The sequence below is a fragment of the Pundamilia nyererei genome, unplaced genomic scaffold (genome assembly GCF_000239375.1).
Source record: "Pundamilia nyererei isolate P.nyererei 1_Seehausen unplaced genomic scaffold, PunNye1.0 scaffold00132, whole genome shotgun sequence".
NCBI lineage: Eukaryota > Metazoa > Chordata > Actinopteri > Cichliformes > Cichlidae > Pundamilia > Pundamilia nyererei.
Window position 1 is genome coordinate 634,326 of NW_005187533.1, and position 26,361 is coordinate 660,686.

General features: G+C 41.6%; 1 protein-coding gene across 1 annotated transcript in view; it reads right to left on the minus strand.

Annotated features, from left to right (window-relative positions):
* The window catches only part of cacng3b (calcium channel, voltage-dependent, gamma subunit 3b), a 31,104-nt gene extending 13,695 nt beyond the window's left edge, over positions 1–17,409 (minus strand). Inside the window, exons 1-2 of the mRNA XM_005743506.2 lie at positions 16,672–17,409; positions 15,782–16,588 (exon numbers count right to left, since the gene is read on the minus strand). Coding sequence (XP_005743563.1) covers positions 15,782–15,998 — 217 coding nt within the window. The 5' untranslated portion in view covers positions 15,999–16,588; positions 16,672–17,409. The remainder of the gene's footprint in view (positions 1–15,781; positions 16,589–16,671) is intronic.
* Positions 17,410–26,361: the final 8,952 nt, after the last annotated feature.

Here is a 26,361-nt window from a genome sequence, read left to right on the forward strand (position 1 = left end):
TGTGCTGGACCTTCAGGTTAGTTGAAGTTGCCATCACATCACTAAATATCTAATATATCTTCAAAACGTGACACCATGCACAAAATGTCAACATGCTGCGATTAATAAAGAATGTTTGCTAAGCTGTGATCGATATGAAACTTCACCACAGAGGACAGGACGAGGTGTAGTGCTATTTGTATAAGTGGACCATTTATAATGTTATGGTACTGCTGTGGGGGCTACCTTAAACTGTGACCTGTCATCAATAGTACAAAGCCAGGTGGAGTGGAGAACACATATGCCATAAGGCGATTCCAGAGGCCTGGGTTTAAATCCTCTTTACACTGTCCAATATAAATAAAGGTTAAAAAACCTAACAAAACTAGATTAAAAAAATTATAGATAAGATCGTTCATATATTTTAAAAATCACAGGTTACTGCATAAATTCATATTACTAATATGACCTTATGCACAATTTGGATGAAGACCCACTGGATGAATGAGTTTGATTAAGTACTGTGCAATACTGTGGAAGGAGGAGCAATTCTTCTGAATTGTAGACTCTATGGAACAAGCTGATCGATCAGTCAGCCGAAGCAGCTAAAATAAATAAATAAACAAACTACAGATCATATTTCTCAAAGCATGCTGTTAAAATTCAGTATTGAAGTGTGAGATCTATTTTTAGAGGTATCATCCAGCAGCTTCTTAAGGGATATCGCTTGGTGGTTTCCGCTTGGGTCAAAATGTGCTAACGGTCTGCTGTCTGGTTGCACTGCTGTTTTTAAAGATTTATGCCTTCAGGAGAAACAAATGGACTGTGAGCTTCTGACTGAAAATATGCAAGCAAGCGGGATTAACACACACTCAGAATGTTGTGAATTTCTCTGTGAGATTTGTAGCATCTATCAAAAATATATAACACTGTCATCCTTGTAGTAAGACGTATGCTTCATCTTCACCAAAGATCTGTCTCGTTGAGATTTAAAAAAAAATGTCTTTCAGTGATTTTATTCGACTGAATGAATTCACAGCTGAGGATCCAGATTTATTGCTTTTGGAGCTGATCCAGGACTTCTCAGGTTGTAATTTCCAAACATGCTCAAAATAAGGGATGAACACTTTATTCCAAAACTTTAGAATAACAGGAAGAATTAAGTACTGCGTGTACTGCGCATGAGTGGTGCTGGTGTGTCTCTAAATGTGTACTTCACTACCTGCTTTTTTAATGATGCAGTAACAATGAAGGGGGAGGACATTGAGCCAGTCTCCAACAGGAAAGTAAATAATCAAAACACATGGCGATTCCAGAGTGATTCCAAAATTTTGGCACATGAGGACTCGGACGCTCAAATACTGAAGCTGTCATGTCTAATATTTCACGCTTTCCACGTCACCCTGTCAAGCACTAAGCAAACAAGTATGTGTTGTACACATTTTATAGCAGTGGAGAGTACTAAAACAAGGATCCAAACTGGGGAGCAGGTAGCTGTCAGACAATCTCGATGTGGATCTCTGTCAGTCAAAGGCGCTGTCTGGCCCTGTTACTGTAACTAAAACGTGTGTGTGTGTGTGCGCATGGGGCTATATGAGTCACATATTTTTAGCCTACAGTGATGTTTCAGTGATGTACCTCCAAATGCTGTATCAGTAAGTGAGTCAGTTGTCACAAACACTTATGTCAAGTGTCAAAACCAGCCTATGATCCCACACTCGCTTCTCTCTCTCTCTCTCTCTCACACACACGGCAGCACTCGGTGCGTTTAGGCATGCAGAAATAGTGAAGACCACCTTTGAACTTTGACATTCAAAGCAAGACTATGAATGGGGAGGAAAGTTGATTAAAGTAACTGAATGTGGCAGACAGCAGCAACAATCCAAATTCAGAGATTTTACTGCACAGTCATCACTACGGTTACGGTCCAAAAAGAGACCATATCCAGTGAGGAGCAGCTAAGAACAGAAAACTGAGGCTACAGTCCACATGCTCATCAAAATTAGGGGTACATGAGCCATTTATAATTTCACTGTCTGCCTGTGTAGACACCAGGGCACTGGAAAAATGTTGCTCAGTCTGAAGAGTCGATTTATGCTGAAATATTTAGACGGTGGGGATTAACATCATGCATGTGCAGCAGCAAATCCACAGCAACCGTGTGACACCATCATGTTATGGACCAAAATCCCCGAGGAATGTTTCCAGCACCTTGTTCATTTGAGTCAGTTCTCAAGACAAAAGGGTATCCCTGGTATTGGAAGGTGTGCCTAATGACATGGGGAGCTAGTATGCAAAAACGAAAACCAAGGAGTTGGTGGTGGACTTCCGGAGACGCAGACCCACCACACTGACACCGGTGAACATCCAGGGAGTGGACATTGAGATAGTGGACTCTTATAGGTACCTGGGTGTTCACCTGAATAATAAACTGGACTGGAGCCACAACACTGATGCTCTTTACAGGAAGGGTCAGAGCAGACTCTACCTGCTGAGGCGGCTGAGGTCATTTGGAGTGCAGGGAGCACTTTTAAAGACCTTCTATGACTCTGTGGTGGCATCTGTCATTTTTTACAGTGTGGTATGTTGGAGCAGCAGTTTATCGGCAGCTGAGAGGAAGAGGTTGGATAAACTCATCAGGAAGGCCAGCTCTGTTCTGGGATGCACCTTGGACCCAGTACAGGTGCTGGGAGACAGAAGGACTCTGGCCAAAATAACATCTCTGATGGACAGAGTCTCCCACCCCATGCATGTAGATGGTGCTGAACTGCAGAGCTCCTTCAGTGACAGACTGCTGCATCCTCGATGCATGAAGGAGCGTTTCCGCAGGTCCTTCCTCCCTGCAGCTGTCAGACTGTACAATCTGAACTGCTCCCAACAAACATAGATGTTTACATCTGTGCTGTAACTGCAATAAGTTAGTTAATTAACCAATTCGCACTACAACCTGGTTTGCCTCTTACCTGTAATTATTTTTATTTAATTCAATAACTGTACAGTTCTCTCTGTTTATAGTAACCATTGTCCTTAATGTAAATATGTAAGAAAAATTGTGTATGTTTCTGTTCCGTCTCTTGTGTCCTGTTTGTTTGTATATTTGTCTTTTGGCTGCTGTTACAACCAAATTTCCCCTTGTGGGACAATTAAAAGATTATTCTATTATATTCTATGTGTCTTTCCTTGTCTGCACATTATTTGAATGACTACAAATGGTAATTTAGACTCACTACTGCTGTAGTCCTAAAGTTTAACCTGCACGGTTAATACTGTTGAAGTGGTCTGTTTGAGTATCGCCAGAAGCAAAAAAAGGTTAATAAGCTAATAAGCTATTCACTGTGGCCAAAAAACAAAACATTCAAATCTGCACCATGACACATTTGTAAAACATTAAAAAAAAAAATCATAAAACAAACAGTAGAAATGAACAAAGGTGTGTGGCGTTTAAAGAAAAATCCAATGTGAGGCTCTCAGGTGGCTGCTTAAATTAAAGCCCCTCAGTTCAGGCTTAACAAATTGGCTTAGAAGAAAGAAAATCTTTCTGTCTCAGTTACAGAAGATTAATAAGATCATTAAAATAGAGCCACACATTTGTCTCACTATGTAAGGAGAGTGCGCTATTATTTTTTATTTTTTTTAATGTGACATACATCTCATTTCTTTAAGTGTTTTCCTATTCATGAGATTTTACTCAAGCCGGCACACATCCAAATCTTTCCACGAAGGCGTTTGGATGACAGCCTTTTAATAAATATCTCTTTTCAGGACGAAACCACAGCTGAGGCCACCTTTCTGGGACTCCAGCAGGCAACCATTTCCCTCATTCCTAAAGAGCAGTTTCATTTATCCTTTCCCTGCATACCACAAGTGAAATTATATCCTTTGCCAGCTGGATATTACTTCTCTTTATTAGATGGGGCTCCTAAAAGAATGGGACTACTTAGTATGCTTGAAAAGTTCGTACGTGCACTGACGATGGTACACTGGATCAATTATTGCTCATGCAAGTGTTATATTGTATCTCCAGCAGTTATATTAACGTGGGGAAGCAGAAAAGAGTGCCAGGTCTTCTCGGTGTTATTTGCTACTACGTACAAGGTGTTATGTTCCTACAATAGTTGCCTTCCAAAAGCTTAATTTCATTATAGTAAAGAAGGAGAGTTGGGTTGTTTTGAGGTCTGAGGACAGTGGGATAAAATTCAGTAGACTGGCCCCAGTCCAGTTGGCTATTTTATCAATTTCACACACAGATAATCTTTTTTTTTTATCATAAGCAGCTACAGACATCAATCTGAACACGGGGACACTGGCACGCGAGCTAATCTGTGAAGTCGTGCACGTGTGTGCTTGGGCAGTCAAGTGTAAGTGCATGGAGGAGACTGCATGTTTTCAAATTTGCTGTTGGTTATTGTTTTTTCAGTCTAATAAACAGCACGGTAATGATCACAGACACACACAAACAAAAAAGAAGAGAACATGGAGACACACACATGCGTAGTGGGAGCATCTATCAGGAGGCATTTCCCTCACAAAGGTCACAGTTGCTCGAGGGCAGCTGCAGGCACAGCCACAGCAAAGCATTATGGGACACAAACAGGAATGAGAGTTCAGAGTATGCATGATTGTCTGCCTGTGTGTGCGTCTTTGTGTGTTTTATCTGAGTCATGTGGTTGAGTTTCTCCTACAGGGCCCAGCATGCAACTGTTGTCACTTATGCATAAAACATATGAACATAAGCGCAAACCTGCACACCCCCCTTGTATACCACGCATTCTTTAATACACACTGTAAAAATAATTGATACCTTAAAAAAAACTCTGGAGAATATCAGCATGTTACAGATGGAGCTGTTAAGATGGACACACACACACACACACACACACACACACACACACACCTGAGAATTATTTATAATAGTTACTGAGTTAAATTGTCAAATTATCTCATTTGCAAATCAAAGCATCGGACATTTTAATGCTTTAATTAAAATACAGCCATTCAATGCCGTATCAGTCTAGTTCTTGTGAAATAAAATATACTGAACATTGAACATAATCCACTCCTAAATAAAAAAAAAAATTGTGCCTCAAAACAAGGTTGAAAAAGGGGACGCATACAAACAACAAGTCTGCGTAACCCCATGACTGTGACAAATGAGCCACAAGGTGGATGTTTGTCCTTGATCCAACTCTCACCCACGCACAAACCCTGTATTCACAGAAGAGTCCAACACTGAAGTTGGCCACCCACTAAAAGACTAAAACTCAGTGTACGAGATCCCCACAATAAAGCACAGATAACTTAAATAACACAATCCATACAAGTGTTGAGTAGAAAAGCACATTTGTACACAATTTTTTAACAGGCAGAAAAAAGCCGAAGCTGATGAAAAACTGTCCTAAAATTCCCTGAAAAGCCTTTGGTTGATCAAAAATGCTGCAGCAACAGTGTTGACATCTTATCTTAAAGACCCAATAGCACCGTACCACAAGGCGCCTTGAGGTGACTGTAGTTGTGATTTGCACTATACAAATAAAACTAATTGACTTTAATGTGAATGATAAATTGTGTCAGCAACAAGCTAGGCCTGCCTTAAAATACAATCTAAAATATGTCATTTTTGACTCAAATGGGGACCATTAACATCCTGTTGCATTCACTAAGATGTGATTGACATAATCAGGAAAGTGCTTACAGAGGCCTAAAAGTGTCATTTTCCTAACCTGCATACATTGCAATTCACAGAAAGGTCACTTAAGGCACACCTGCACTGCCCTTACCCTTTCAAACTGCAGATACATTACTGTTTCATACACAGTCTATTGTAAGAACTGTTAAGAAAAGCAAGGCAAGGAAAATATTTTGTAGTCAGGGTCAGGGGATATGTCTGCATTTCAGTTCAAACTAAAGCAGAACTTGTGAAATGGGTGATTAAAAACAAGAAGTGAGCTTTACTTGGAAGCATCCGGTGAATCTAAACCACAGGCAAGGTTATTATTATTTTTTAAACACAATACAATGTAAAAAAAAAAAAAACCCAAACGGGAAGCCAGGATGCTACAAGGCACAGATTAACAAACAGGCAAGTGAGACATGGTGAGCTGAGGTAGTATGAATACTGCAGGGCCTCATTAATGAGGCGAATGCAGGTGAGTGGAAAGGAAGGGCATTTGTGGTGACTCTTCAGACAGCAAATGGCAGGTGGAGAAAGTCATAATGTCTGGAATAATACTGGACTTCAGGCTTATTTCAAAAGCAGAAGAAAATTAGAAAAGAATTTGTAAAGGATGTACGCTGGCATTAAAAGTAGCTATTGCATCCATGACGAGCAAATTACATACACTTACAGTCTAGCACATTTTATTTCCTAGAGGTGTCATCCTTGTGTTAATGTATATAGTGAGGTTACACCATATATTACTACCAAAAGAACAATTGCGTAGCTCAACTTTTGGAAAGGTGTCTAGTTTTAAAAACTGCTGACACTGCACCACGTGTGAGACAAGTTGCTGATTTAGATTAGATGTTCACTATTTGAACAAACTTCAGAGCCTTTGAAATTCAGCCTCAAGATAACGAATTCTAGATTTTGCCATTTTGACGCTATGACTTAAAACTTTAAGCAATATCAATGGCTTGATTAATGGCTACAGTTATATATCGTTAGCAACGATTGCTGTGGGAATGGGGCATCAGTCAAGACCCCTGTCACCCACGCTTTGAAACTTGAAAACGACCACTCACTAGGGAAAAATATATATTCCTGGTGTGTCTGACTGGTTGAAAAGTGGTTCTGGAGGTTGGTGGCAGTCTCTAGGTGAAACTGGTAACAAAGAAGTATAGGCAACCGGGAAAGTGTGAAGGAAACCAGACTGTTTGCCCTCAAACAAAAAGCAGTGCCTGGTTGCAGCAGAAATGCAAGACAGGACACAGCCAGGAACCTTCAGCAACCACCAACCAACCAGGAAAGGAATATATTGTTTTCCCCTAGCAACCAGTGGTTGCCAGGAGGTTGATGATTGGTCTCTAGGCCTGTGTGATTGAAGCACAAGTGATTAATTAAAACAAAAACAGGGTGCCATTCATTTTTCCAGTATCTAAATGCAAACAAGACAAAAAAAAGCTTAAGACCCAATACAGTAACATGACTTTGATTATGGTGCAAATGTGGCTAACTGGAACTCCTCAAATCCAACCTAAAATGGTCAAATAACTGAAATAATTTCGCTTTTTTAGATTGCCAGTGTAGTTAAAACTATTTGGGATACAAAAAATGTAATTCATATGATCCTTTTTGGATAGTATCTACAGCCACGTTACTGTTCATTATGCTTACTGTCGGAGTTTAGTGAGCTAGCATGCTACTTTTGGACAAAATCTGTGACCTGATTTTGGCACTAGATGGAAAGTCAGGGGACCATCAAAGCGATTACGGTCCATCCCAAGAGTAGCATGGCAATCCAACCGACAAAATGAGTAAATTCTCTGCCAAACATGTCAGCTCCACGGCTCAGCATGAAGGAAAGTCACAGTAGTTTGAACAGAATACATGAATGACTACTGGCTAACCTCATACCTAGATTTGTATTTCACAATAGGAAAGCTCTTATCCCTTTGATTCTCTACGATCATAAAACATTTTAAAATGCAAACATAGGTCTTTTTTTTGTTAGACATCTGACAGATAACCATTTTTTGTAGTTTCTATGGGGAGGACAGCCTTTGTCCCAAGCAAGCTGACCCCAATGATTTGGCATGTGATCCAAAATCTGCATGTAAGTGGTCTGTGTAAACCTGGCCACACGTGTCCACGAACACACGCACTCACAATTTAAATGGTTTTGTCAACTAGATAACAGAGGAGGAGGGAGTGAGCAACGGACAGGAAAGAAAGTTGAAAAGCAGAGCAAATTGGACTGCTTGTTTCCTCGGAGCTCCTCTGACAGCTCAGTCTGGGTGACTGTGCCGCTTTCTTTCTCTCTCTCTTCCTCCTTCTCTCTGTGCCTCTGCCTCTCTCGCTCTCTCTGATTACCTTTTTGCAGGCGAAGGAAAGAGAAGCTGGGAGGGAAAGAGGAGGAGGAGGAGGCTAGTTTCCACGGTGATGGCTGATGAAAGAGAACGAGGCAGGTTCTGCTCGGTTGCACACCTCTTCTCTATCTCTCTCTTCTTCCCCCCTTCTCTCAGTCTGTCCCTACTCAAACAGCAAAGCCCCCCCCCCCCCGAAAACATCTCTCTGTTCATGTTTCAAATCTTCTCACCGCTCCTCCTTCACTCTACCTAGTTTTCTCTCACATTCACAAAACATTAATTCATCCCATTCCAGTTTTCCCTCTTATCTGTTATCGCTTTCATACATGGCTGTTTCAGGATTCCCTCCACGCAGCTAGCAAACATTACACTCAAATGTTATTGTTATGTCTCATTTTAAATCCAGGACCATTAATGTGCTGCCACAACAGCCTCTGCTCTTCTGTGAAGACTTTCCTCGAGATTTTGGAGCCTGGCTTGAGTCCTTTCAGAGGTTGTTGTTCAGCTGCCCTGAAACAAACTGCTGCCATGAGGCTGGAGACACCGTGTGGTCTAAAACTGCTCCCCGGGCGCCCAATGGCTGCCAACTGCTTCACAGAGTGAATGGGTTAAATGCAGAGAGGAATTTCCCCACGGTGGAATCAATAAAGGATCAATAAATTATAAATTATTATTATTATTATTAAAACAGTGTCATGCAATTACACACATCAGTTCTGATATGAAAATAAGAAGGCTTGGTTAAGTATAAACATTAAAAAGAAGATTTTTCTATACGTATGACATGTAATGAAAGAAAAATATATGCATGCTAGACTTAGAGTCATGGTTAAAGACCAAAAAAGACCCATCCCCTGTCAATTCTAAGGATTTACATACATCGTGACTCAATGAAAAACACTCAGCTTCCAAGTCGACACACCTATAGTATTTTACAATTTACAAATCCCATGTCGTCTTGTTCTCAAATTATTGCATTCGCAAGATTTTCACAAAACTTGAACTTTGACCTTTAGGTTTAGGTCACTGAGATTCAAAATAGTCGATACACCAAATGTATCAATTTGAAGCTCCTACTCCTAAAAATGCGGCAAAATACAAAAGCAGTGGGTGTAAAAACTAAGACTCTATAATTCAATAGCTTTTAGCAGAAGTAAGTTATTCAGCGTAAGGATTTTCTGTATGACTTCATCATTCTCTCACATCTCTGTGGAAGACTTTTGCCCCGCTCTGTTTTATCGCGTTGCTTCAGTTCAATGAGATTTGCAGGCATTCGTTGATGCACAGTTCTCTTAAAGTCTCACGATTGCATTTCAAATAGGTTGAGGTCCGGACTTTGACTGGCCTCCTGCAACACCTTGATTCTTCTCTTTTTCAGCCATTCTGTTGCAGATTTGTTGCCGTGCTTTGGCTCACTGTCTTGTTGCATGACCCAGTTTTGCCCAAGCTTTAGCTGTCAGACAGGTCGCCTCACATTTGACTCTAAAATACTTTGGTATACAGAAGAGTCCATGGTCCAATCGATGACTTCGAAGTGTCCTGTGGCTGCAAAAAAAGCTTGACCACCATGCTTACATTTAGTGGTAGGCGTTCGTGCTGATATGCTGTGTTTGGTTTGAAATTTAACATACTAACTGAGGTCTGTAGAATCTCAGATTTTGCTTTTCTTAAGCATTGCAAGGTCTGACCTTAGGAATTTGGCAAAAATCTGTTTTGTTTTTTTTCCTCTTCTAACTGCATCTCTATTACACCTCCTTCCCTGTAGCTACTGGCACAATTGCTATCTTCCTTCAGTCCATCTCTCCCGACATTCTCTGATTTATCATTTTTACTTTCCAGATGCAGTAAAACTTTTCATCTTCTACTAAATCTCCTCCCTTCATCCTTTAGCCTACCTACCCTTATTATCCCCCTCCCTTGATACCTTCTTTAGAAACACAGCAAAATGTCCTGCGGGTCTGTCTGAAACCCTCCTTCCTTTTAAGCCCTGGAGCCTTTATTTTACATTCTCTTCCAAGCTTTTCAGCTGTGTACAAACTCTCCTTTTGTGCTATTAATTCCATCACAGCTGTGATTAAATATCTGTTTCCCGATGATGTCTGTCTCTCTAAGATGTTGCTTTTATCCTGCACATCGCCACATCTGGCTTTCTTCTCTTTCCAGCTCTTTCTTCTACCATCTTTTAAAATTCCCACATGCAGGAGGAAACTGTCAATTTCCTCCTACATGTGGGTCTCTTTATGGATCAAGGACTGCGGTTTTAACAGCAACATTGTGAATAAAAGGAGAAAATTTTGACCACACGCTACAGTTTTCCTATACACAGGGGTGTGTCTAAAAGGGGGAACATGGTGACATCAGCCCCTGAGATATTGAGCAACTTCTCTTCTACATTTAATTACTAACAGTCAGCATAAGGTAATTATTATTTTGTCAATTTAAATTTATTAGTTAGGATTTTTTCAGATTGCATGGGAGCACATTTGCAGTGGGTGAAAACCCCTCTCCAAACTGAAATGTGTAGGCAGACAGAAACATTTGTGAGACCATGAATTAAACTTTAAAGGAGAGCCCGAGAGTTGGATTTCTAAGACCAATACCATACAGATATTTGGTCATTTAAAAATCTGATATATTGACTGATATTTTTTTCTTTCGAGCAGATAAAAAAAGAAGAAAAACGATTTCCCTAATAATTGTCATGCATTTATGAGTCCTTCCTAAGATAACATAACAGTGCAGTTTAAAAAGAATCTTCTATTGTGGCAAGTCATAGATTATTTGTATACACCCGACTTTGCTTGATCAGCTGGTTGTTGTGTTTGTGACGTTCGTTGTAACATGTATGTTGCAAACAGGGAGGTTGCACAGTGCGCTCTAGTGGACAAAGTATGCAATGTCAACATTCATAACATGGCTTAAGTGTCGTTCTCCCTTTTCTTCTATACTTTTTAAATTTTCATTTATTGAAGGATAAATGAAAGTTATTTTCTTGATGCGCATTTTTTGGGCAAAGAGTTATATTTCTCGCAATAATATCGTCCTGTTGACCGATCAGTTGGGCTATTCTTTGTATTTAATATTTTGATGCTAATACTGCTGTTTAGTACGAGTATTAGTATATATTACTGTTCGTAACGAACAAAAATACTTTCTCCACAACTATGCAAACCAGTTATTCAATCCAAAATACATTTCAAGTTCTTGTGCAGCACCAATTTACATGTAAAACCATCTGCATTAAGCTGCAGAGCACTGCACAAGAGCCTGATGATCTTGCATACCCACTCCCCTCCCCCTGTAAATGGAGCTTCCAGGACGTAAGCAAATAATGGGAACATGCAAAAGTAGTTGACTTTTCTTATAAAAGACACATATGAAGGTTTTTTTGGTTTAAAAATACAAACTCTAAAAATGTCTGGATAGATATTAAAATATAAATCATAAAATATACACCTCCCCTTTTCCTTTGTCTTTTTTGGTCATGTCCTCTCAAGAGAAATCTTGCTTCTTTCTCTTTTATATACCTGTCCCCTTCTCTCAGTGTTACCCTCCTTAACGATTCCTCTTACCTCCTCTGTCTTTACCGCTGTCCCTCTCAGTCAGGTGATTGCTTTTATCCTAGACATGGTCAAACACCCCACATATTTAATTAATGCTTATCTCCCTATACTGTGACCTCCTTTTCACTCTGTCCTTCAATTCTCAACCCCCACCTGCATCTTTAAACCTTCTCTCCTCCTTCCTGCAGCCACCTGAGCGATCACTGCTACCTCCGTCTCTGTTTAAAACCCTATTCCTTCATTCTGTAACCGAGTGATCTTCTAAATCCACGTTGTGGTCCCACAAACTCCCGAGAGATTCACCTGAAACTGAGGGCACGCGCAGCTCATCCATCACTTTTCACTTGCTGCTCTTCTCCACCCCTCTCCCCCGCTTCATTCATGTGCACTGTGGTTTCTCTTCATTCATGTTTTGTCTGTTCTCTAAAGGAGTTTTTCTTGTGCTCATTTATTCTATCGCAGCACCTCTTTAGAGAAATCCCAACGTCACCACACACTGCTGGTCCCTGTTAACATCTGGTATTAGCAAGTGCACGTAAATATTCATCCTATTACAGGCCTTAGTATTTATGCCAGAATCTGGAAAACATCCCTGTTATTTAAATTCTATAAGAACTCTACATTCCTGTGTGCTAAATTACAAGCAGCCCATTAAAAATTCCTCTAGAACTCACTTTATGAACTCTGTTGTTGTTAAATGTTAATGCTTATTATGCTATTTCCCTGCTCTTTTCTTTTGGGCTTTCCTTTTAGTTGTTTGCTTATCTAAAATTGCAGTTTGCTGATGCCTTGCATTGAGGCCGCATTACCGAAGCACTGTCCTGAATCTTAATTTATAATTTAGCAATGAAGAGCTGGGATATTATTTTTTAACAAATACAGTGCATCTGAAATCAAGGCAAACAAAACTATACCATTCAAGAATTCTTGCTATATGCAGAAAAAGGCCTAGTCTTTTAACTTTTTTTCAGGCAGCTTAAGATGGGGATTAATTATACACATGCTGACCTCATTATTTGAACCACTGGACAGGTTTAAAATGAGCATCCATCACTGTAATAATGTATGTGACACAAAATAAAAGCAAAACAGGTTCCATTTAGAAGCGGAGAATACGTGCATGTGCAGGCGCTTTTACGCCTAGTTAGTTGTATTTAAAAATCAGTGAAAACTTTAGAATAAGACCACCTGCTCGCTACTACTTATATGCTAATTATTGCCTTAAAGTAAATATTTCTTTCAATTAAGGTCTCTTTTTGCCTTGGTGCCCATTTTCACTGCTAAATAAAACTGTAAATGCTGCACATCATGCATGTGTAACTGCTCTGTGTGTTCACCTCCACTGTAAGAACACTGCATATATGAGGCTTCACTACTTGTCTGTAGTTACTGTCTAAGTCACTCACACCCTCCCTGTTGTCGGACACAGTACAAGTTGCTAGTACACACATCCGCTTCCTGTCAGCTTATGGGGCAGCTATGAATTATAAAAGCATGGCTACCAGTGTGTTACCACTGTGCTAAGTGGATATAAGATGGACAGAATGACAAAAGAGATAAGAGAGCTTCTTCACTTAAGTAAAGCAGTTGTTAAAGGCGTGCATGAAGGAGTATATGTGCAAATGATGTTTCGTTGTCTGAGCCTGTGTGTGTGTGTGTGTGTGAAGGCACTGACATTGTGTTAACTTGGCATCCTGCTCCCACAGCTGTGCCTATGTGGAGGATTGGGAATATCCTGGAATTTGTCTGTTTATTCATTCAATAACATGTGCGTGTTGCTGTGTGCATAAACGTACAGCAGCATACCTGCACCATCTGGCGCTGTAACACCCCCCCGCCCACACACACACTTTGACGTGTTGACAGTGTCAAAGTCCTCTATCTTGTTCAAGTTTTAGATTTTTCCTTTTTACGTTCACTTCAGTTGTCTATTAATTGGAACACTGGTGGGTCAATCCCAGGCTGCTCCAACCTGCATGTCAGAAGTATCGTTGGGCAAGATGCTGAACCCCGAGTTGCCTCTGATGCATCCATCAGACTGTTGGCCTATGTGAACGTTAGGTTAAAACTGCTTAGGCATAGAAAAAGCACTTGCATGAATGGGTGAATGAGGCTTTATTAAAAAAAGCTTTGAGTGCTCAAATTCAGTAGAAAATAACTATGTAAGAGCCAATCCATACAGCCAAAAGGCTTTAGAGAGCCAATCAAACCCTGTGATCAAGGCACACTCTTCTGTGTGGTGCTAAATACGATGGATGTGCAGCCAAATGCCTTGAGAGTTTCTAGAAAAAGTCCAAATTAACAAGAAAATCACTCAGAGTTTTTAAAGGGAGAAATGCTGCAAATAAGGACTTGAAAAAGTAAGAAGCAGCGGGGGTGATGTATATGAATTTTAATTTGAATCATATTTACTACATCTGGCTTTTTACATTTTTTTGGGCAATTAATTTCCTTAAACGTATTGTACAATTTATTATGTTTTTTTCAGTGAGAAAAAACAGCACTTTACTCGCACAAGGAAAAAAAAACAGCCTATTTAAACCGCTGATATCTAAATGTTCAATATGAATTTGTGTGATACTGTTACATCAGTCAAATGTTGGTCAGTGTCACACAAAGAAGAGTCATCTGACTTCTGTTTCAGTGATGTAGTAGCTGATCGTCACTGACATTACTCCTCCTGTGTTTTGTCGAATGGGAAATATGTTTATCTGGCTTTTGGAGTGTTGGGAGTTCCCCATTATCTAAATGTAGATTGCTTGTGAATTGTAAAGTTCACTGCACCGCCATGAAGTTTTGATGCATCCCTACTCCAACACAGCTGAATCAAATGGTTGGATTACCTCTTCAGCATGCCATCAAATTTGGCAAAGGCCTGATAACAAGCCATTCATTTGATTCAGGTGTGTCGGAACAAGGATGTGTCTAAAAGCTGCAGGACGGTAGCTCTCGAGGACTGGAGTTGGACCACCCTGCTCTACATATAAGAGTCAAGAAGTCTGGATTCAGTGGAAAGACCAACTTCTCTTCAATGCTTGGTGTGCCCCTCTGTTCAAGGATGGTTGTTCACAGTGGACATAGATGGCCTGTCTCACTCCTCTTTTAAACAATCTGTCTTCTCTCTCCATAATGTGAATATTGGCATCCTCAAAAGAGTGACCTTTGTCCTTTAGATGCAGATGTACAGCTGAGTCTTGTCCTGTCAGGGTGGCTCTTCTATGTTTTGTGGTGAGTTTATGGAGTGGCTCTTTGGTTTCTCCAGTGTAGAGATCTGAGCACTCCCCACTGCACTGCACAGCATATTTCATGTTACTTAACTTGTACTTGGAATGATCCAGAGCCATTGAATGGAAGAGTGGCGTCATCTCCACGCTAGCTTCGTCACAGAGTTACAGAAGCACAGTTTGAGGAGTTAAAAACAATGCTGTATGTTATTAGCACGCAGTCCAACTGCCAGCTAAGCACTTGCAGAAACTATTTCAATGCTACAACACCCGGCTGATAGGACTCTGACTTACTCAAGGGCTCTGGGCTGAACCAGAACTGAAAGGTGAAACATTTTCATGAAATTTAGAAATCCAATCACTTTCTTTCAATACTCCCGAATGACCTGGATGACTGAGAGCCTATGCCTAAACTCTCTGGCAAGAATTCAGTGAACCACCATTGCCTTTGGTTCCATAATCAACAGGTGCTTGCGAAATTCACACCCAGTTCCAACGCCATTCAGGCCAAAACAAGCTTCTCCTTTTTTTCCTCCAACCTGGAACAACAGTGCAATCCACCTTCAAAGGAAAAACCTTTCCCATCATTACTGTGGTGGTGCCAGGGTGCACATGCCTGGTTCATGGTAGTGGTGCAGATGCCTGGCTAATAACGCTCTGTTTGCCCTGTTAGTGCTTTATTTCTACCCAGAGCTATGCAGCGTGATGACAGCCACATCTACTCAGTTGCGATCTATTCTGCGGTGGAGGGTGAAGTCGAGAAGAGCAGCTTAAGAAGTGAGTTACAGGGATTATAGGCTGCTGTCACACTCTCATAGGCAAACACACAAACCTCCTCTGGTATTAAAAGGCAGACAGTAGGGGAGACAGGGCGTGTGCGTGTGGAAACAGCTACACGCACGAGCACTCACACACACAAACACACACACGCGCCGGCCAGAAGCAGAGAGAGGAGAGACAGACAGGCAGCCAGTCAGACTGATCACGTACCTTCCAGACAGCAGGTTCGCCAGAGGCCGGAGTGCGTCATCACCTCCTCGTTCTTGCGGCTCGTGTCGTTGTCGCCGCTGCTCTTCACGCGGCACACCCCGCGCGAGTACAGCCAGTAGTCGGTACCGACGGCGATGGTCATGAGGCTGAAGGCGGCGAACGCGCCCACCGTCGTCACGAGCATCTGGACGCCGCGGTCACACATCAGCATCTTCATATATGCGGCTCCTGTTCGTCTTAATCTGTTTTCGTGTGTGTGTGTGTGTTTCCTTTCCTTTTCCCCTCCGCTCTTTTAGATTCACCCCTTTTATTTCCTTTATATCCCGCGAGACTTGGAGAGTCAGAGTGAGGGACACGCGCTCAAATAAATAATAAGAGCAATAACAACAACACGGGGAAGGTAGGTAAAGGTGGCGAGTTTGTGAGGAGGCTATGGAGAGAGAAATGAAGCTGGACCCGGCTGCCTGGTTCGCTGAGTTGACTTGAGGCTCGTGGCAAAGGGCGGGAAGGTAGGAGAGCGGCACGTCACTTTCTCGCGCATCAAAAACCGGTTCTCACCATCACCATCCACATACAGAGGCGCGTGCACGCACCCACACAGCGTAGGATTAACGGCCAACGGTCGTCCCCAACTGCTGGCACTGCCCACACTCACTCAGAGTGGAAGTTAACGGCGGTAACGCATCCTGCCGTGTTATTCGTCCCGGGGTTAGGGGAGAGCTTCTTGTCTTCGCCTCTCCTGCTTTCCTTCTTAACTTATTAATCTGTGAAGCATTAACAGCCAGGGTCTGTGTAGGGGGACTCCATCTTTAAAACAGCAAAACAGGGGATCATTTTGTCTGTAGCGATGTCACCCCCGCAGCGTGAATCTGTACTAAAGCATCACTCACCGCTGTGACCGGTTCTCCTCTTCCCACAGTGTCTCTGACAGCAGGCCAGCGTCTGTTCACCTCCCCGTCCAGTGAATGAAGGAATGAATACAAGAACGGTGAATAAAGACCATGTGTTATCTACAAAGCGGAGACTGACCGACATCCATCGCGTGTTTTCCGCTCCAGCTGTTGACACAGTGACATGTTTTATCTCCCTGGATGACCAATGTCCGGGCTTTAGACACTAGTCCAAACCGTATCCGGTGAAATGCTCTATACAAGTTAAATTGGTCCAAAAAGCACAACAATAAAGGATTACTCAGATTTATCCTCCATAGAAGTCAGTGTAGAACCGCAACCGGGACACACCGGCCGACGACAGTTACACCCGCTTGCGTTTGCTCCCAAGAAACGTGCCTGCTGGTAGGCGACAAATAATAAAAAATAAAAAATAAAAACAACAACAAGAAGAAGACAGCCGTCGCCTCCTCCACTTCGTCGTCCTCTTCTTCTTCCTCCTCCTCCTCCTCTCCGTCCAACCAACACAAACTAAAATTAACCGCGGGTCTCCTCAAACTCCGCCCGAGGCAGAGGCAGTCGGCTGGGATTGGGTTCCCCGGTGAAAGAGCCCTTCGGGAGCTAATAGTGTGCCTTCACTGCTGCAAGTCCCGCCCACCACCACCTCTATAAAGCCAAGCCAGTTTCACTTGAAACGCAAACACACACTGGTTGAAAAGTATTCCCACGTCTGCGCGACCCGGCTGGGTAGCAGAATAGACCCCGCAGTAGAGAGTTAACAGAGGGTATGTATGGCAGGTCATTAGTGCCACACATACAGCGGTGATCAGGACAGATCAAAGCACGCTGGGCTTTGATTTGACCACGTTTCACTGTGAGTAGATATTGAGCTGTACACACACACACACACACACACACACACACACACACACACACACACACACACACACACACACACGAAGAATAAAAGGGAATAAGTTGTGATAGCACAATAAAACGAACTGCATGTGTTCAAAGGCAGGGTTGCGTGTAGTTTTGTGGCTTGCTGTCCCTGGTGCTGAGTGCGGCGCTGTCCTTGGTGCTCATTTGAAACGCAGCGTCATCCCCCTCCTCCTCCTCCCCTCTCTGTTTTTCTGTTTTCTCCTCTCTCCTCCGCTAGCCGCGGCGCCAGCAGCTCCTGCGCCGCACTGATTAGTTAGAAAAGAGAGAGAGGGAGAGAGATTGGCAAGCGATGCATGGAGAATCGCGCTCGGGAGAGAAGCACAGACGCCACTTAAAGAGCCACGGACCGTTTTTAATGACTCCACTTCAGCGAGGATTCCACACGAGGCGGTCTGCTCTTCATACTTCACTTAACACACCGGAGTGCGCGTGACCGTGGGTGCAAGTATCATAGGTGTATACCTGAGTAACATGTGTACATATGGAAATCAGAGGGGGGTTTAAAGCTTGCTGAAGCCTGCCTAAACCCAAGGAATGGAAACGTGGCTTCTTTTCTGGAGCCCATCCATCCACTTAAGTGTTTAGGTGCCACAGCTCACTGACTGATTCTCTGACTCTATTAAAGGCTGAGGAATTAAAACAATCAAAAACAGAGAGACAGAAAAGTGAGCACAGAGAGCGGGGGGGAGAAGGATTACAGATAAATAAATCCATGAACTGATCACCAGAGAGTGCAGTGACAGGTCCTATCATTCTTCTCACTTGCTCTTCCTCTGTGTATCTGCGTGTGTGTGTGTGTGTGTGTGTGTGTGTGTGTGTGTGTGTGTGTGTGTCCGAGGCCCTTGCTCGGCTGCGTTATCTCACAAGAAGACTCATTAACATAGAAATGACTTTAGGAAGAGAAGTACAGCGTTTCACCTCTGGTGAGAGACGGAAAGCAGGGAAGCCGAAGAGAGGAAGGAGGGCGGGAAAGGAGATGTCGAAGTGAGTTTGGATGGTGGCTGAGAAGAGAAGTGGAGAGATAAGGAAGAAAAAGAATGAAGGGTGGGCAAAAGGCAACGGAGGAGGCAACAAGTGAGGAAGGACAGGTGGAAGAAGATGAAGAAAGGATATAGAAAAAGAAATGGTTGAATGGTGACATGTTGATGCAATCAGTTTACAGAATACAAGCAGCATTTTTCAGTAGATGAAATGTTCTTGTTTTTTGAGTAGAGCATAAAAGTTATAGAGCCAAAGTCTGACCAGTGGCACAGCGAGGGAACATTTTGTGCAGCCTGCAAGCGTGTCAAGATGAAACACCAACAGTTTGTGTCATTCTATAAAGCAGCACAGAGAAAGACTGAGGGAGCATTTCTCTTCAGTTTCAGATCTTCTTTCTATCCATCATACATGGCTAACCCTTCCTAACATTAACACATGGAGCTGGTGTCAACAAACACTGCCTCACTGATGGTTAAAAACGGTAAACTCAAGGCAGCACAAGATTCTCTGGGCAGGTTACGAACGCTACCTACAATTTTTTGGATGTTTGCATTTTTCCTGTTCACATGAGCCCAAACTTTGAGACCCCCCCCCCTCCATTGCAGAGAGTTGACTTTTAGATACCCATTCGTTCATTTTCTTCTGCTTATGGAGTTCAACAAGGGTTAGCTGTCATAGGGCGAGGGGCAGGGTACACCCAGGAGAGGTCGCCTGTGGATCTACTAGCTCCACACAGAGACAGACAATCACGAACATGCCCAGGACCTTCTTGTGACAAGGTTAACCACTGCACCCATGAGCCACTCTCTTGGGTATATATTTTATTTAAAAAGGTTACTGACAGAATGCAGCATTGGCAACATGTATATAAAATGATCATATCTGTTATTAACCTCTGGCTCTCTTCCACAGCATGTCTTTTATCCTGTCTTCCTTCTCTCACCCCAACCGGTCGCAGCAGATGGCCGCCCCTCCCTGAGCCTGGTTCTGCCGGAGGTTTCTTCCTGTTAAAAGGGAGTTTTTCCTTCCCACTGTCGCCAAAGTGCTTGCTCATAGGGGCTCATATGATTGTTGGGTTTTTCTCTGTATCTATGAAGCGCCTTGAGGCGACTTATGTTGTGATTTGGCGCTATATAAATAAAATTGAATTGAATTGAATTGAAAATATACTTTCAGGTTTCCTACTCTGTGGTCATGAGGTATAGGTAAGGTAAGTATATTTTATATAGAGAGGTACTACTACTAAGAATTAAACACTGCAGTTGTGATATATTTATCACAGCAGGCACGTGTTTTATAAATATCGACAACAGTAAATCGTAGGTTTCTTTCAGGATGTCAGCAGAAACACTAAAAAACTGCAGTCAGATTTTTTACCATGAGTAATGCAGATTGTTGTAAGATCAGCATCACTTTGTGGCTTAATTTCCTCTCTTAAAACCCTTTTGCTCTCTTAGATATGGCATAAAGTGCAGACTACTGACAGGAACTTTTTATAACGACAAACTATTAACTTCTAACCAAAGTGTGATTACAGTGATGGTGTTGGTAGGCAGCAGAGAGAGACAGGACTCGAGGAGGCCCTTGTGGAGAAAGGCATTTGGGACATGACGTTAGCAATCACCAAAATGTCCTATGTTTGCCCTTTCTCTGTCATTGGGAGAGCTGTTTCTGCTCTCTTTTTCTCTCCTCTCCTCAGTTATTGGCAGTGCAACAGAAGGATGAGGATAGAGAGATGGGGAGGTTCTTGAAGCGGGGAGGAGGAGGAAGACTGCAGGGCTTCTGCTTGGTGAGCTGGAACCTTCTCACACCTCTGGCCAGTGTTCAGAGATTAGGAGGAGGAGGAAGAAGTTAGAGGAAACTGAAAACCACAGAGAAATTAGAGAGCAAAAGATAAGCTGTTTGGAGGAAGAGAAACGTGCCGTAAGGAGGGTGAGCTGGATAGATTTACAGATGGGGAGTGTGGGGCAGCTAGTGGTGATGTTGCATTTTTGTGTGACTGTGCTCGTATATTTAATGATGTATAAAAGTGAGTGCGTTGGAGAGAAATCAGAGTTTTTCAGATGTGTGTGTTGCCTCTGGCACGGCCAGAGTTCAGTCTTCTGTACGTGGTAGGTCTTCAAATGTGAAGTAATCATTCATTTCTGGGTGATTGTAATGTGCATGACAAACACTTTTTTTCATTGTCACATGAAAAGTGTTTCTAATGAGTTCTAATGTTTCCTTTGTGTAATTCATGGTGCAGGGACATGGATGTAGCTTGAAGAGTTTAGTTTATGCTACAGTCACACTGGCGAAAACAGTGGCTAGAGACCATGGCATCACCAAAATTACGGCAATCGTTTGCAGTCTCCACTCGCTGTCACCTGGTGTCTTCAAGATGTGTCGAGATGGTGATACAGCAATAAGATGAAAACAGTCTGCTACCAATTTGGGTCAAGCTGGCAATTACATGCAATCTGTTCATGCTAATAATTGTAACTGTGATAGACGAGCGAAATTTGCAAACCTGTTGCCGTCTACTTGTTTAAATATTTATTGCAGTGGAGTCAGGATCTTGATGCTAGTTGCCTTGGAGCTCTGGCGCGGTCCCCATCACGTCGTTCGTCTCTACATTACCCCATGCAGGGTGCAAATTACTTAAAAAAAAAATCAGTGGAAGTGATATAAATAATTAAGCAGAGGTGTTATCCATTAATTTGGGACCGCTCGCAGGCTGACTCCAGTTGATTGCAATGAGTTGGTCTGTCTGCATTTGTAAAGTATTTGCAATTATTTTAAATTCTTCTGTCTGAATGAAATCAGTCCAAGTCGGATGGCAAATTTTTCCTAGACGTGTTGCTTCTCAATTGCCTGTGTAATTGTCTTGTAATTGAAAGTAGTTGCCCAGAGGTTGATGGTCTTTCATGATGAACATCTAGGCAACCAGGAACTACTTAATGTCAGTCTCCCAACACCAAAATACTTAAAAGCAACCACTGGTTTTTCCTAGCTGTCTTATTTTTCCTATAAGTGTGACTGAGGCTTTAAAGACTTGGTTTAAAGTTATGAGCAAACAGGAAAACAGGTCAGTGAATGTCTCATAAAGATATGGGAACATGACTGTGCGTGTGTGTGTGTGTGTCAGATTAGGTAAAAACATAACAGACTTTGACATTGATTGATTAAGAATGAGGTGTGGTGTGAATGAAATAGAGAAACAGAGAAACAGAGGGACACTTTAGCTGGGAAGAAACATGTCTGATGGTGTGAAGGTGTGCCTAATATGGTTGCCTAATGAAAACGTCTGTGCGGCTGTATGAGAGAGAGAGAGTGAGAGGTGGTAGAAGAGAGGGCAAGAAAGGAGATAGGGTGAAATAAATCCAATAAGCTCCTCTGTCATGCTACCCTCTTGAGCGTTTTAAAGAGCCACTGAATGAAAAAATAAGAGAATCTTTTGCTTTTGTCAGTTTTCCTTTTTCATCTCTCGTCAGTCTGCTGCAGAGAGCGTCGTTTTTACCTCAAAACTCCCCCATCATCTTTTTTTCTTTTTCATTCAGCAATAGCATGTAGCTTCCTCGCTTCAGCATGCTCTGAAAGGCACAGAGCTAAAATGCATATACCAAAATCAGTGCTTCCTCTGTCACTGCCTTGGGGCAGGCTCCAATCAACACCCCGCTCTCTCACCATTGCAAGCCTAAGGGGAACAAACAAACAAACAAATAAACAGTTATTGAGTCTAATTTTATGTTCCCTTGTTTGAAAGTGTGAAAGCCTCTGCTGCACTTTATACTTATTTATGGTCGCTCCAGTTTCTGTCATAGTTCATGCTGCCAGTGTGTTTGCATATGTATGCCTATATGCATTTAGCATACAGTGATTTTAATGATTTTTTAAAACATGTCTTCAGGGAAGGTTCATGTTTGGCATGACATAATTTACTTTTGCAGTTCTCTCTGTGTGCTCTCATATAGAACAAATGCTTATTTCACTTTCAGTTTATCCACAAAATGCAGTCACAATCATGATTATGCATAAAGTATTCACTTGTTAAATGGGAGCCTCTTCTGTATAGGGGCCCAGAGATCAAAGAACAAATGACTTGCAATTGAATACAAATAAAATTTCTAACCTGAATCCTTCACCCTATTAACCATCCATCCATTCACCTTCTTCTTATTATCCAGTTCAGCATCATCCGGAGGGCGGAGCCTATCCCAGCTGTCACTAGCCAGCATGGAGGGTACACAGGTGGCCAGTCTGTTGCAGGATTAATGCATAGAGACAGACAACCATTCACAACCCCACGCACATCTTTTGACTGAAGGAGGAAGCTTGAGTACTCCGAGGGGACCCATACAGACATGTGGCCAACATGCAAACTCCCATGCAAATCATGAATCCCCAGTCCGGATTCAGACATGCAAACTCAGCACCATTGTGCAAAAGTAGCCTAAAATTACTCTAAAGACCCTCAAAGTATATCATAGTACATCTAGACAGTGGCACATAGAGAATAACTGTCACGGGCTGCGGAGGCAGACCATGTGTGGGTTTGTGTTGAGGACCCAGGAGCAGACAGAGGCGAGGAGACGGAACCCGAGAACCAAAAACGAGCCTTTATTTGGCTGGTAGCAGGAACTGAATATGAAAACTAAGGAAACTAAGAGCAACCATGAAAAACTGACTACTAAGACCTGAACTATGACAACACACTGTGGCAATAAACTATGACCAAAAATGGGGTGGGTAACACAGACAACGCAACGTTAAACACACGGAGGCTGAGGACTTAGATACACACATGGGGTGATCAGGAGACGTGGAGACACAGCTGACTCGAATGAAACATAATGACAACGCAGGGGAGAGTAACACTGCACACACTAACACGAGACACGGACCTTCAAAGTAAAACCAGAAACATGACAGACACTGAACTAAACCTAAGAACGAAACTCTTAACCAGAATAACACTGAAACGGAGGATTATAATATTCAAAACAGGACAACTAAAGAATCTGAAAGTAAACCATGATACAGAATAAACAGCAAAATACAAGAAACTGAAAATGCTGGGTCAAAATGACCCAGAACCGTGACAATAACAGTATATATTAAGAGCATGAATTTCAAAAAGAAATCTACATTATTTTTAAAACATTTGGACTGTTTGGAAATGTGCTATATAAATAAACTTGACCATGAACTAGTATTGAACATACTGTAGTTGCAACTTCTGTCCTGTGGCTAATCTGTGGAGCCGCACAGGTCAAACTAAAATTTGGATATTTAAGTTCCTGTTTTTTGCCTTTTGTTGTACTTGAGAGGGAAACTACACGGAGATAAGGTCACAAAGTCTATCACTGATTCTATATATACAACAGTATATGTTGCACAGACATTTAGAAAGGTCCAGTATTCAGTTTATCCTCATATGTAATTTTAAATCCATGTCCTACTTGTTCTTCTTCTGGGCTTTTTTTTTAACCCTTTATCTTCATATTTGTTCATCAGTTTTCCTTCAAATAAAATATTAATCACTGTTATATTAATATTGACATTATGAGAAAGGGCCATATACGTGGTGCCTTCAGAGGTGTTTGTCTATACCTGTTTGCTGAAAGCCATTAAAAAGTATGCGTAATGATAAAGACACATTTTGCATTTGCTGTACAAAATATTATGAAGAGATACCTCGTTAATTTCTGCACATTCTTACAGATTTACTACGGTAATAAAAAGGTTTTCTAAACTCCTGTGGCATTTTGCATCATTTCAGATTAATTAATGGTTGTTATCAGTTCTTAAAAAATAAAAGATTTTGAAATCAAATTTCATCATTAACACAACAGCCTATGAACTATTGATATATTGATGGCAAAGTTTAACCAGTGATTTGACCTGTATGCAACAGCTTGTGATGCTATAACTGCTCCACTTACATATTTTCACAGTGAGAATATAACAGATGATCTAGAAAAAAGAAAGACATTCAAAACAAAACAGACCAAAAACAAGGAAACAAGCCAACATGTGATTTTGCAACATAATTTATTACTTTACAACCGCAAACATCACAAAACATTATTATTATTATTATTATTATTATTATTATTATTATTATTATTATTATTAAATCAGTGAACTATCTTATCTCATAAAACACATCCTTACTCTTTTCCTGCAGTTTTCTGCATTTAAACACTGAAAATTATCTTCAGGTTATTGTTAAATCACTTGTTGTTTAGAATGTAAGCCCAGCCTAAATCAAAGCAGAAGTAAGGTCAAAATGCAGCCATCAAATGTTAATTAAACCTTAGCAGCAGCTCCTCGGTTGTTATGTTTAGTGTCATGTAGCCTTTGAAAGGCTACAAACCGTAAGAGAGAAGGGTAAAGGGGAAGAGAACGGGACCAATCAGGGATAATGAGAGGCAAATGAAACTGAAATGCCTCGAGAAGACGAGGGAAGAAGCAAGGGAAAAAGCTGCAGGAAGGGATAAAGGTCAAGAGGAAAGGAACGAAGAAAGAGAAAGACAACGAGGAAGCTGAGTGGGAGAGGAAGAGAGGAAGAAGGGGAGAGAAAGGTCAGAGCAGAAAATAAAATGACAGATGGAAAGGCGTGATCAAAGGAAAGGTCGGGAGGAGAGACAGGAGGGAAGGACACTTTCAGGCCAATACAGTCCACACACGAGTGGCAGAGCACTAAACATCTAGATCTTGCTGGATTTCAGTCAGCACAGATGTATATTTATATCTAGTTTTCGCTCCATGTTTTCTATTGCAACTTACATACATCATTTTTACCCCTAAACACATTGATTTCTGAGTATAAATACAACTATGGAAATGGAAGACTCTTACCCCTATGTACTTCAAAAATATTTATATCTGTACAAATAAAAGCAAAACACAGTCTTTCAATAATATTCAGTAAATGTGCAGCAATGACACGAGACATATCATAAATTAAGCGACATAAAAACCCTTTTACTGTCTAATAAAGAAACTATCACACACATACCCACACACACCAGTCCAACACTTAATATAGAATAAGTCCATATCATATGGAACAAGATATGAAAAAGAGAGATCGTCACATGCATGCATAGTATACTTCCTCATAGTCCTGTAATTTTTTTTTTTAATGTGAAACATATCTGCTAGCTTCTTAAACCAGCTTGTGCGTGTGTTACGGTCATTTTTTCATGTTGCTGCTGTTTAGTCAAACGACGCTGAAGCTGAAGAGAACATTTCTTATCAGATTTAAAGACAGACCTATATTAAAACTGAGCAGCGCTTAAGATATCTGAGTCACACGCATGTAGTGTGCCGTGCTCACTCATTAACTCGGCCATACAAATTCACAAGACAGCTGGCTGAGTGCTATCGAGCGCTTTGGGGTGTGGGGTTGTCAACAGCAGATGCTGAGACTGGGCGTGATTAATATTAGGAGATATTTACACCCTTGACCAGAGAAATATATGGCTGACACACAAAGGGCAGTTGTTTTTTTTTTAAATTTTATATTATACAGCAAAGAAGCAAAACATAAGGACGGCAGAGTAAAGTTTCACCAAAGCTCGAAGATGCTGTGTGCACGTTATTGAAGACACTACAGGCGTGCGTCCTTTCATGAAGATGCTGTTTGTGCTGATTAAAGCAGCAGGAGAAGGAGGAGGATGGGAATCTAGGCCTGTGCAACGGACCTACAGTATATGTCTTGTGTGCCTCCAGGTGCAAACATTTCTTAGTCATTGTCCGCCTTGTTACGCTTCACCTAGT